At 36.7% G+C, this 12713-nt stretch overlaps 1 protein-coding gene across 1 annotated transcript in view; it reads left to right on the top strand.

Moving 5' to 3' along the window:
- Positions 1 to 12187, top strand: part of ZNF148 (zinc finger protein 148) — a 41813-nt gene extending 29626 nt beyond the window's left edge. The window contains 3 exon segments of the mRNA XM_068407817.1: positions 6022 to 6140; positions 6485 to 6898; positions 6900 to 12187. Coding sequence (XP_068263918.1) covers positions 6022 to 6140; positions 6485 to 6898; positions 6900 to 8078 — 1712 coding nt within the window. The 3' untranslated portion in view covers positions 8079 to 12187.
- The last annotated feature ends 526 nt before the right edge of the window (positions 12188 to 12713 follow it).

The following is a 12713-nucleotide window of genomic DNA, read 5'->3' as shown; positions in this document are numbered from 1 at the left end:
TTTACTGGCGTGCTTAAAAACTGTTTCCCCACTCAGGCAAGGTTTCTGGTAATAAGTATGCAGCCTAAAACCCTGCTGTAGTTTGTTTTAACAGATGTTATAAAACTTTTAAAAATAAATTAGTTTTGTGCTTTCAACTTGCTCCACTTTTCTTTGGCTGTAAAGTGAGTATAAACTCTAGTGAGCAAATCTCAAAGTAGTATTCTATAAATAACCCAGAGTAGCAAATCCTGAAGTTTGTGCATTCATAAAAGTCAAGGTTTGTTAAGCAGTTCTCTCTTTCGTTGTATCAACTTAATTCAGATAATGGGGATGTCCAAATTGCATTTCAGGAAATTTATTTGTTTATTTATTTTGGAATTTGGTGGAAAAATGCCAGGACTAAAATGGCCAAAATGCCTAACCCCAAAGGTATTAGTATCAGCTTTTCTTTTCACTTTTTTTTTTTGAAAGGTTTAATTCAGAACTGTTCTAAAAATAACAACCTCAGTTTAAAAATACGCAATATAGGTCAAATAAGGCCCGAAGTTTTAAGCCAAAGAGAGTTAAAGTTTGTACATGTTTATTTTTTTTATCTTCTTGCACTGCACAAAACAACATTCTTTAACAGGTTTGGCTTCATTGGGTTTTTGGCATTTTGGTGCATGGCCTTTCAATCCCTCTTTAAATATTTTGTAATATGGTCCCTTTGGACTAGATGCCAATTTCTCAGCCTCTTTCAGAAAAGCAGAGCTGGTGAATGTGCACAGTGTTTCTTGGCTGTAGCATTTAAATGGATATGAAAGCTACTAACACGCAGTGCAGTGTGTGCATGTGTAAGAGTTGAGAGGGAGAAAAAAAAACTCTGCAAAATGAATTTTCAGAGCAGTGTACAGGGAGTTACATGCACAAATGCCCTGTTGTTTATGAGATTTTTGTATCCTAGGTTGCCATGAGTCCAGACTAAGTAGGTTTCCTTCAGCCAGGCAGCCACAGAAGAGTCCTCCATTCTTCTGTCCAGTGTCTTTGTGTTCTGCTTCTAGTCTTTCCTCTGGCTCTGAATTGGTGAACCATGCTGCCTTCACTTTGTGTAGACATTATTCTTGAAAAGAATGCTCATTCACTCTCTTCCGCCTATCTGCCTACCCCCCTCCCCCAAAAAAAGGCAAAAATTTAAGTGCGGTCTTCACATTTTTCAGATTTTTTTTTTTTTTTTTTTAAATGAGGATTATTCCCTGTACGTGGCTTTGAAAATGAGAGTCTGGGCAATATAGTTAATTAACACTTGACTGCAAATATTTTATAAATGGAGGTAATTGTCTTTTTAAATTCAACTTCTAGCTCTAATGAGAATTCTGTGTTGATTGTAAGCTTTGGAGGGAGGGTGTGGTGGTGGTGGGGTTGCAGGGTTTTTTTGCCAGCTCTTACACATACTAGACTTTGTTTAGCAGAGAATAAACTGCCATTTAACAAATTAACCATATTGTTATCTGACTTTTTAGATAACTATGTTTTCCTCCTTTCCTCAGCATCCTGAGGTATAGTTTGGGTGTTTCTCAGAAAATTGAAGATGGTGATTGTGTTTCAATTGTTGAATTACGGGTGTTTTCCTCGGTGACAACTAGTAGCTGGTTAGGAGAAAACATGTAAGACCCAGCTTTCAGGAGTGGAAAAAGCTTTCTTGAAGTCCATTTAGTTAGCAAGTATTTGACTACTGCTTAATTTTTGACTTGGCCCAGTTATTGTATAGCTAATTGGCATTCTGCATACCTGTCTGCGCTTTCACTTCTATGTGACAATACTCACTACAGGGCCTTAGCTATTTATTTAGCGTTCCTCTGTGGCTCAGGACTGCATAATTGAACCCACCCAGAAAAGCTGAATTTTCAGCTTGCTTCTCTCACCAGGTGAGCAGTGGGTCTGTGCTTCACTTTGATGGAAGTAAAGAAAAGCTCTCTTTATGTTATTCATACTCTTTTAAGAAATATTCCTTACAAATTCAATATTGTATTTTTTGATTTTTATTTTGCATTTTTATCTCTCTGAATGACCAGCACCAGCTTTTGTACAGTGTTCAAAACACTGATGAAGAACAGGATGTTTCTTAATTTTTTAAAGATGTTTATCAAATTTTCCAGTTTATTTTAAGCCAATTGAAGACAGCAGTAACACTTAGAAGCTCCATTTTATGTCTGTTACAAGCCCTGAATTTACATGTGCTCCAACTAATTCCAGTGTGATTTGAGCTCAGTTCTCTGAAACGCTCCTTCAAATGAAATGTTAGGAGGGAGTTAGGAAACAATCAATGAACAGCCTTATTCTGTGTAAATAATTAAATAGTTGTATCTAAAAGCAGACATTGCATTAATACAAAATTCACTTACTAGAAATAATTGTATGTAGAGGAAGGCAGCAGTGCTAGAACCCGGCTGCTAAACTTGTCACTAATGGTACAGAAAATCACCATTTCAGTTGAAAGAGAGGGAGGAGTCATTGGTACACAAATATTTTCATATTTTGAGTTTACTAAGCTCACAAAGATGCTGAATGTTTTTTTTCCCAAATATGTCTGCTTTCTTTTTGTTTATAGATGTTTCTATACACCTTACCCACTCATCCATTCATATGTCCTAATTCTGTAACCCACCCTACTTTCCATTTTAAACACAAAAAATAAGATTACATTTTTAAAAAAATAAAGCAACGTTGGGGCTAACAATTCAAGCGCCTTATTATTCAGTCATGTTGCTTTTTTATTGCCTTCATTGGTATTTTATAATTTGTATTTTGTCTGTTTAGATTTTAAAATGCCTGAGGGTTTATAATTGTTACAGCCTTCATACACATAAGTAGTTCTGTTGCTCAGTTTTAATAGATTTCCAGTGTAGACACAAAACATAGACTGTTTTAATAAATAATGCATATAATTATTGTACTGTATTTTTAAATTTTGACCTTTTTTTCTACAATGATTCTTTCCCACTCACCAAGCCATTTCAGAAAAGTATGTCCTGGATTCTCCCTGCATCAGCAAAAGGTTTTTATTAATGATCTCCTCCATTTGTGATAGATCCTGTTTGAAAAGTACAACAAAATTTCAGAAGGCATCAGAAGTTTCACGCTTCTGCTAGGAAGAAATTATTATAGGAAACATATCTTCATATTAATTTTTAATATTTTTCTAATATTATGAAGATTAAAGCAAGAGTTAAGTATGGTATCAGTTTCACAAAGTGTTTCTTAATCTTAACTACCAGAGTTTTCTGGAATTCTACTGAAAAATACTATTTTCTGTGCCGTACTGAGTAATTCAAGGGCAGTGTCCCCAAACTTTTCTTCCTGTTGAGGCGTGGCCAGCAGTGCCTTTGTATGTACTCTCAAAGTCTCCAAAATAGCTGCTGGTGGTAGTACTCTACAATGAAAAACCTCAGAAGCCCTGTTTGGCCCTATTTAAGCCTTGAAAAGGGAACAGATAGTTGTGAGAGTCTGCTGCCAGTAAATAGCCAGCTCGAGTAGACAAATGTTAAGGAACTCTGTGACCATTCACTTACAGGAATGGGTATAAGGCTGAAGGTAAGTGTGTCAGTGCAGTGCTCTGCATTCGAGCCTTCCTGGGATAGCTCCTTAGAGGGCTCTTCAAAGCTAGAACAGGACTGAGCTGTCTTACTTCTCTGACTTGGTGTGGCTTCTGTAAGGCTCCAGGGTAGTTTTCATCTCAAACAGCTCCTCCTTTCTCTAACAAAGTTTGAGATGTGAAAGCAAACTTCCAGACAACGTAAGGAGAGTTGTTCAAAGGGGTGACTTAAAAGAATCACAGAACCACAGAGTCAATCAGGTTGGAAGAGACCTCTGGGATCATCGAGTCCAACAATTGCCCTGACACCAACAGGTCAACTAGACCATGTCACTAAGTGCCGTGTCCAGTCTTTTCTTAAACACCTCCAGAGATGGTGACTCCACCACCTCCCTGGGCAGCCCGTTCCAATGTCTAATGACCCTTTCTGTGAAGAAAAGAAACACAGAGTAGAATAGTGGAGCAAAGGGAAAGAACACAGTAAGTCACAAGGATTAAGCAGTTGTCTTTGGGAATGGAATGGTTCCCACGTATTAAACTAGAACAACGAGACCTAAACCTCATGCCTCATCTTCTTTAAAAGTGAAGACAGGGATTGAAATTTAATTCAGAAAGTCTCAGCAGGCTTGGTGCAAGTAAAACACCATAGTAGTAAGGGTGCCTAACGAGTAAAGAGAACATGAAGCATGAAACAGGAGTTTGAAAGTTAAGAAATAGGCCAGAGAGGAGGATTTGCTTATAGGCAGTACTAGAGAGGATTATATGATAGGCGTTATAATTTATAAAGAGTGCTGAAAAAAGCGAAATTTTATGCTGATTATTAATAAGCAAGAAATGGTAAAAGTTAGTCTCTGACTAAATGTGAAAGAGGAGTTAGGATGCCGAGGTTGTGAGCCTGTAGAAAAAGAACTCATGGAAGCTGAGAGATCTTGGGAGAGGAGATAATTTGGTTTAGGAGAGAATATATTGGAATAATTTCTTCCAAGAAAGGAATTGGCTGATAAGCCACATAGAGAGGTAAGAATTAATAATCGGAAATGGGGCATAGGCTTACAAAGAGAGAGATTTAGAAATTGCTTGGAATTAAGAAGGTTGAAACTCTGGGCATTAATGATCTGACTAGGAGCAAATGTGTGGGTGATACAGATATTTTCCATCCTAGTTTCTATAAATACTGGCATCTTATTTTAAGGTACCATATTTCCCTTTGTCAAAGGATGTGGCTAAATATCTCTGTTCTAAATGGAAAATATGCACTCTAACAACATTTTAAATAATAAAATGTATTAACGTTTTAATAAGTAATTATTAGTAATAATTTAATAAAATTAGTCAAGAAGATATTTTTTAAGAATAAAACTGCCTCAAAAAAATAGAAATAGTCTTCATATTTCTGCAAACAAAAGACAGATGGTTTGTATTCCAAAAATCAGTACAGTACAGTATCCAGAACAAAGAGGATCTTGACAGATGCTGCCAAGACAATCCCTGATCTCTAATCAATTCTAAAGATTTCATAGTAAATATTAAGGGAAAAATTACTGTTGTTCAGGGTGAGTTCTGTTAAATAATAGTGAACTTTTGTAAAAGCAAACCTAACTTTTCAATGCACTTGGAATTTTTAGGTTTTGTCAGAGAAACCTAGAAAATGAAAACATCAGAGGGAAGATGTAAGGCATCAGTTAAAAGAAATATAAAGGTAGAGTTACTACATGTTCTGAAAGGATCATTGTAGGGCTTCTTTGTGAGGAAAAATAAGGGGAGAACTGAAAATGAATTCAGGGCAATAAATGTTGTCTGAACAAATACTTCATGAAAGTAAAAAACAAAACAAACAAACAAAACAGCCAAACAGAAAAACCTGTGACTTTGCCAGCATCAGTTCAGCTACAGAGGTTTCTTGTTTTCATATTAATTTTTTAAATGAAATATTTTAAATTAATTAATTATTTTTTAAGAACTAAAATAATATAAATAAATTTGGGTTCCAACCAAAGTTTTAAATTTTTTTTTCAGAGCAGTTATTTCAGTTCTAAATACAGATAAGGGAAAAAAAATATGGAAAATACAGAGTACCCTACAAAAATTTGAAATTAAAAGCTTGGAAATGCATAACTCTCTTCTAGAAGGGATGGGTTTGAGTTAAATGAGCTCGTGAGAGAATTGAGGTGTTTTTATACAATCTTCTGCCATAAAAATATACGTAGCAACAGTTCAGGAAGACTATCTTTGTAGTTGTTAATTTGTTAGGTTTAAGACAGATATCTGCACCTACGTTAGACAGAAGGGGAGAAAATCTAGTTTTAAAGGTTTTTAGTAATAATTGTGAAGCATCAACGACTGAGTCCTGGGGAAATACTGATGTGAGCAAGCCCTATGTTATTTTTCAATAGCAACAGACCTGGTAATTGTATAGAAGAACATTGATTTATTTTTTTAGATTAATATCGCTACGTGTTTTTTATCAGGTGAGAAGCCATTTCGTTGTGATGAATGTGGTATGAGATTTATTCAGAAGTATCACATGGAAAGGCACAAAAGAACTCACAGTGGAGAGAAGCCTTACCAGTGTGAATATTGTTTGCAGGTAAGATGACTTAATGAAATCTTCCTCAATTAAAAACCAAAACGCCAGTCAATTCCCAAGTAGTACAGATAGGACTTTCTCCAGGTGTTGTAGTCACGTGCATACAAATGAACGTGTAAAGAATGTTGTTTCCTGTGAAGGTCGGCAAGTCCTCAGTGCACAGGTAGAGCAGAGCCACAACTGTCTGCGCTTGATGTTATTGATTATATACTGTTGTTTGACACTTCCTTAGAAGTCAGCAAAGTGCATGAATTGTCAAATAAATTTGTTAGAATGAAAGGTTTCTTTTCTTTCTGCTAATATATTTATTTTTTTATAATAATAATGATAAAAATCTTTTGCAGTATTTCTCCAGGACCGATCGTGTGCTGAAACATAAACGTATGTGCCATGAAAACCGCGACAAGAAACCGAACAGAAGTGCCACCAAAGTTGGCTTTTTGCCATCGGAGGAAGATTCTGGTTTCTCTACGCCTATGAAAGACAGCTCCTTGCCAAAGAAGAAAAGGCAGAAAACAGAGAAAACAAAATCGGGGGATAAGGAAAGTATAGATAAATCAGAACACAAGAAGGACAAAAATGACTACTTGCCTTTGTACTCTTCTAGTACTAAAGTAAAAGATGAATATATGGTAGCGGAATATGCTGTTGAGATGCCACATTCTTCGGTCGGCGGGACGCACTTAGAAGAAGCAAATTCTGGAGAAATACACCCACCTAAGCTTGTTCTCAAAAAAGTGAACAGCAAGAGGAGTCTAAAAACAGCCACTTGAGCAAAGTCAAACCATTTCACCTTTATCTACGTATGAAGACAACAAGGTTTCAAAGTATGCCTTTGATCTTGTGGATAAGCAAAGTTTACTGGACTCTGAAGGTAATGCTGACATTGATCAAGTTGACACATTACAGGAAGGGCCCAGTAAACCTGTACACAGCAGCACTAATTATGATGATGCAATGCAGTTTTTAAAGAAAAAGAGGTATCTGCAAGCAGCTAGTAATAGCAGTAGAGAATATGCCTTGAATGTAAGTACCATAGCATCTCAACCTTCGGTAACACAGGCAGCTGTGGCCAGCGTCATTGATGAAACTGCTACAGCCTCAATATTAGACACACAGGCACTGAATGTTGAAATTAAAGGTAACCATGACAAAAACGTCATTCCAGATGAGGTACTGCAAACTCTGTTAGATCATTATTCACACAAGGCTAATGGACAACATGAGATATCTTTCAGTGTGGCTGACACTGAGGTGACCTCCAGTATATCAATCAATTCTTCTGAGGTATCTGAGGTCACCCAATCTGAGACAGTTGGAACAAGCTCTCAAGCTTCCTCATCAGATAAAGCTAGTATGTTACAAGAATATTCAAAGTTTTTACAACAAGCTTTGGACAGAACTAGCCAAAATGATGCCTATTTGAACAACCCGAGCCTTAATTTTGTGACTGATAACCAGACTCTTACAACCCAGCCAGCATTTCCTTCCATGGAGAAGGTCTACACATCTATACCGGTCAATAGCTTTCGATCGGGAATGAACTCTCCATTGAGAACAACTCCAGACAAGTCTCATTTTGGACTAATGGTTAGTGATTCGCAGCACCCTTTTCCCTTTTCAGGTGATGAGGCAAATCATTCTTCTTCCTCTTCTACACAGGACTTCTTGGATCAAGTAACTTCTCAGAAGAAAGCAGAGGCGCAGCCAGTTCATCAAGCATATCAAATTAGCTCCTTTGAGCAGCCCTTTAGAGCTCAGTACCATGGGGCAAGAGCTGGAATATCATCTCAGTTTAGCACTGCCAATGGACAGGTGAACCTTCGGGGACCAGGGACAAGTGCTGATTTCCCAGAATTTCCCTTGGTGAATGTAAATGATAGCAGAGCTGGGATGACTTCTTCACCTGACGCCACAACGGGCCAGACTTTTGGCTAAGGAATCTTTGTAAATAATACTGGCACTTTAGAACACATTTGTCAAAAGGGGGTTGCTCTGTGTAAGACGGAGTTCTGTACAGCTTTTAAGAGCGCTATGTTAAAACAAAAGTAAGCTGATATTAGCAAGACCAATAACTGCTTCTTTCTTTTTTTTTTCCTTTTTTTTTTGGTTAGTCACCAGTCATTGAACTGCCTGATATTGGTGCCCCTATCAAAGGCAGTTTATTATTCACTTGTTTGAATCCAGACAATATTTTACCTTCTATGAAATTTTAAATAAACAAAATCCCCAGGTAAGGCTTTCCCCCACAATTGTTTCCTTACTGGTTTCCTTGTATGCTTTGGGAGGACATTTTATTGTCTGATAGTATTCATATTGTTATTTCTAAGCTTGGCAGCATAGTCATTGCTCTTCAGCAGGGAATCAACGTGTACTAAACACACAGACTAAACAATAAGTTTCAAAGTCAAGCAAATATGGCTTTAAAAGATGGCATTTTCTAGAAAAATAATATTTCTTCCATCTCTCCCAAAAACAATTTTAGACCATGTGCCCTTTATTTCTGCTTTGTATTACCTTGAATTGTGTTTGGAGGAAAAAATGAATTCTGATAGACTAACTCTACTATTTAAAAGCCTAATTAATTTAAAATACTTTAAACACTTTTTTAAGCAAAATGCCTAACTGCTAAAGCCTTTACTTCATTCCTGAAGTAATGTGTATTTCTTTGTATAGCTGAATCTAGATGTAACTTTTTAATGACTTTTTCATACGCAGATATCAAGATTTTGAACTTTTAGTTAAAATACTCTGTAGATGACATTCCCAATTGCATAATGCTTACACAAACTGTGTATTCCAGATTTAAAAGCTTAATTGTACCGTACCCTACATACTCATAATAATTAACATAGAGCACTTAGTCAACTTGATAGTTTTTGATTTCTCAAAAAATAAAACCATTTTTAGGTTTGATACGGTTGCATCATTTTCATCTCATACAGCTCCTTCTTTTCAATATACATTGAGATTGGGTATTCTTAGCTTCTGTAAAAGCTGGTTTAATTCTCTGACAATTCAGATCATTAAATTATTGAAGTATCCCCGAAAGCTGAAGAGGTGGGCATTCAAATTCCCGATCTTTTTAGTGTTTGCTTAGTGAAAGTCGTGACAATTTTACCAACCAAAACCGGTGAATAATGCTAGTGAACAGGGTTTCTTTTTCCAGCATAGGCGAGTGATCAGAAGTTTTCGTTGCATTTCACAGTATAAATAAACTACAAAGTTTATCCCTGTACCATGAATATGTTTTTTTTTGAATAGTACTTTGTCTTGAAGTATGCAGTATGGTACGATAAGTAGTTCTGTGTGCATTTTTAAGGTGGTAAGATTTGAGTAGCATAACTATTGTGTAGTTTAAGTTAACAAATTACAGATTTTTGAACTGTATGTTCATTCTATTGCACCTTCCCTAAAGGGACACTGTCTGGTAGTTCAAGGCAGTTTAAGCCTAATGTAGGCTGATGAACCAGGGAAAAACACACACACACACACACACGTGTATATGTATATAGGTATGTATGTATATGTTTTGTTTTGTTTTTTTAATAGGATTACATACATCCTTTTAGGGCAGTATTGCTAGCTAGTATCTCTCAGATGAAGCCATCAGCTAGGAGAAAAGACTGCATCTCAAGGGACTAAAATATATCCTGTCTTTTAAGACAGGACTTGAGCAGGACATACAACAGTTCTCCCCTCTCCCTAAAGCAGTAGCAATATTTTTCTTCGTTTGCATTACTAGGAAACTGATCCCACTCTGTCTTTTTTCCCTTACGGTGTCACTATTACAGCACTAACTTCACTTGGTACAGTTGAGGGAGAAAGTGCATTTGTTATCCACAGCTTGCTGCTTATATTGACAAGAAATACAATTTACGTAAACTTTTTACATAGTGCTTTTGTATAAGCAAACAGGTTCTGTTTTGATGCATTGACACTGTGTATAGTATAGGAAGGTGTTTCAGCGTTCTGTGATTTACCAGTAATTTTGTCTGAATATTTGGCCCTGAATTAAGAAGAATGAGCATCAAGGGAGAATAGTAAATTCCTTATGGATTATTAACGATACATGTAAACAAACTTTTTGGAAGGAATGATTTTAAACTGATTCATGTCTCTCTGTTCTTCTTCCTTTATGGTCAGTTTGTTTTTTTGACTTTTCATTCTAGTTTGCACAGACATTATCATACTCATGGCCCCTATATCCCAGGAAGCCATCTCTTGTTAACGCATGTTTCGTTTTCAGTGTTTCATTTCCATGACATCCTAGCTTGTGCTGCCTGAATAATACCGTGTTGGCATCTTTGTTCTAGTGTCCTGTTGTTGCAAGTAGGTGGCCGTTAATGGTACTGTTTGTTAAATACATCAAGCAGCAAAAGCCAAAATAGAATAAAAGGGCTGGATTATTACTGCACTTCTCTGGCCCCATGGGGAGGTAAGAGGAATAAAGCCTGCTTCTCCCGAAGGAGATTGCCTCAGCTTTGTTTTAAGAAGTTATTGCATTGATACTCTGCTGTGAGAAAGTGATTGAGGAGTAGAAGGGAGTAACTCTCGCTCCATGCTGCCTTCAACACTTAGGAATCGCTGTTCTGTGCGTGAGTGAGCAAGCTATTTTACAGAGTGAAGGAAACTTGCTCTTCCCCGGAGCAAAGCAGGAATCAGATGAGGAACTGTTATTCCTTGTGTCACAGCTCATTCCCTAGCCTGCTGCTGAGCCATTACAGCTGTACTCTGTGCTTTAGGACAGGTTGTGAAGTCCCCATCTAGCCCACGGGGACTATCTCATAGGGTTCTTCCACATGTACAATTAAAGTAGTAGTGTGAGTAGTTGATCTGCTAGTGCTTGAAGCTTTCTGTACTGGAGGAGTTAGCCAAATATACTGCTATGATTTCCTGAGTGCATGCCCTTTTATTCTGGAATAAGTGTGTATGTAGTTCTTGGAGGTTTAACAATGTAAAAAGCTCATGCTTGTTTAATAATTACATTATTTAATAACATTTTCCACTGCTTATGTTTTGCTGCTTTTAATATGCCGCAGATGCACACTCTTCATTTTGATCTGGTCTGCGTTCATTTTTGTCGGTTTTCTGGGTATATCTTGAAAAAAGCGACTCTGGTGTTCCGTTCTGTTCTTGTTCTGATACTGTTCAGTCAGTCAGCGTAAGGCTGGGGCGAACATTTATGTTCCACAGAGCTCACAACAGACGTTCTTACTTAAAGGTCATGCAAGCACTGAATGTGTGTGTGTGTGTGAGGTGGAATTTTATGGGGATATCTCCTAGTGACAGGGCAATGATGATTTTAAAAAAGAGGAAATTGATGACATTTATTACCAAACTATATATATACACCATACGTGTGTGTGTATATGTATACGCACATATTAATAGGCCGTGCTTTGGTCCTAAATTACTCGACAGTGTCCCTTTTAGCATGAATCCTTTGATATGTTTTACCATTAGTAGAACAGACCATGAAGGAATCCGCTTGTAATGGTATACTAATAGGCATTTACATTTTCTTTATTTGGTTTGAGAATGAATTAATCATAAATTACAAGGTTTGGGGAGAAGGATTAACCATGTGTATCACTGTATGTTGGTTCACAAATAACATAAACAATTTAAATTGGATGATAAAAGAATTATGTTTATGATCTCGTGTCTCCTAGTGTTGTCTTTAGGAAAACTGTGTTTCAAGAAGAAAATAGGACAAGAAAGTATTCCTGTGAAATAACACTTGTATTATTTTTATATTGTACTTGTCAATTTTTTGGATGACGGGAGCTTGTCATTGTTAATTGAGAAGTACAGTAAAATCTTGCTAATTCGCTGACTGCTAATCAGAGCATCCGATAGGTTTATACGTCCCCGATGGTCTCTTCCCCACCTCTCTGCAATGGTCTAAAAAGTACTGTAGCGAGGTCTCGTATTAGTAATACTGTACTACTTCACCCAAGTATACTATAGAATCTATATTAGTATACTAGGAGGTAGAAGTATTGAAAACTAAATTACAGTTGTGAAAATAAATGAACAAAGTACATTTTGTGATGTGACATCCTTGCTTTTATTGCCTCCTGCTTCGCTATTTTCAAAATTGTCATTTGTAAAGGATTTCTAAGGCATTGCTGCGAATTATTGGGGTTCTGCTGTAACTTTTGGAGTTTATTCTAAAGTGTCCATGTTCTCCTATGAAAACTTTCCACCTGGACAGATACATTATATTCCATGCTTGTTCAAAATATTTTTATAGTATTTGTACCATGTGTAGTAACGATTTGAAATGAATCAGAATATTTGGATGAATCCACACTGAATTTTGCAGCGTTGGATTACTTTATGTACGTATATTTGCTAACTAAATTTTCTTGGCTTTGAGAGCTTTGATTTTTATTCTTCTTTGTTTGCTTGTTTTAATACCGTTACAAATCGCAGGGAAAATCCTCATACTCCTGGGAATCCGTTTGGAAACAGGCAGAAATACGCTTATGCAGTCGGTACCAGCACACATGTGAACTTTCAAATTACATGGTTGGTACTGAAGCAAATGAATAATGTTACAGTTTC

Source organism: Nyctibius grandis, chromosome 9 (genome assembly GCF_013368605.1).
Source record: "Nyctibius grandis isolate bNycGra1 chromosome 9, bNycGra1.pri, whole genome shotgun sequence".
In the NCBI taxonomy this organism is placed as follows: Eukaryota; Metazoa; Chordata; class Aves; order Nyctibiiformes; family Nyctibiidae; genus Nyctibius; species Nyctibius grandis.
Note: the sequence above shows the minus strand (reverse complement) of the source record. Positions and strands in the feature narration are given on the sequence as shown.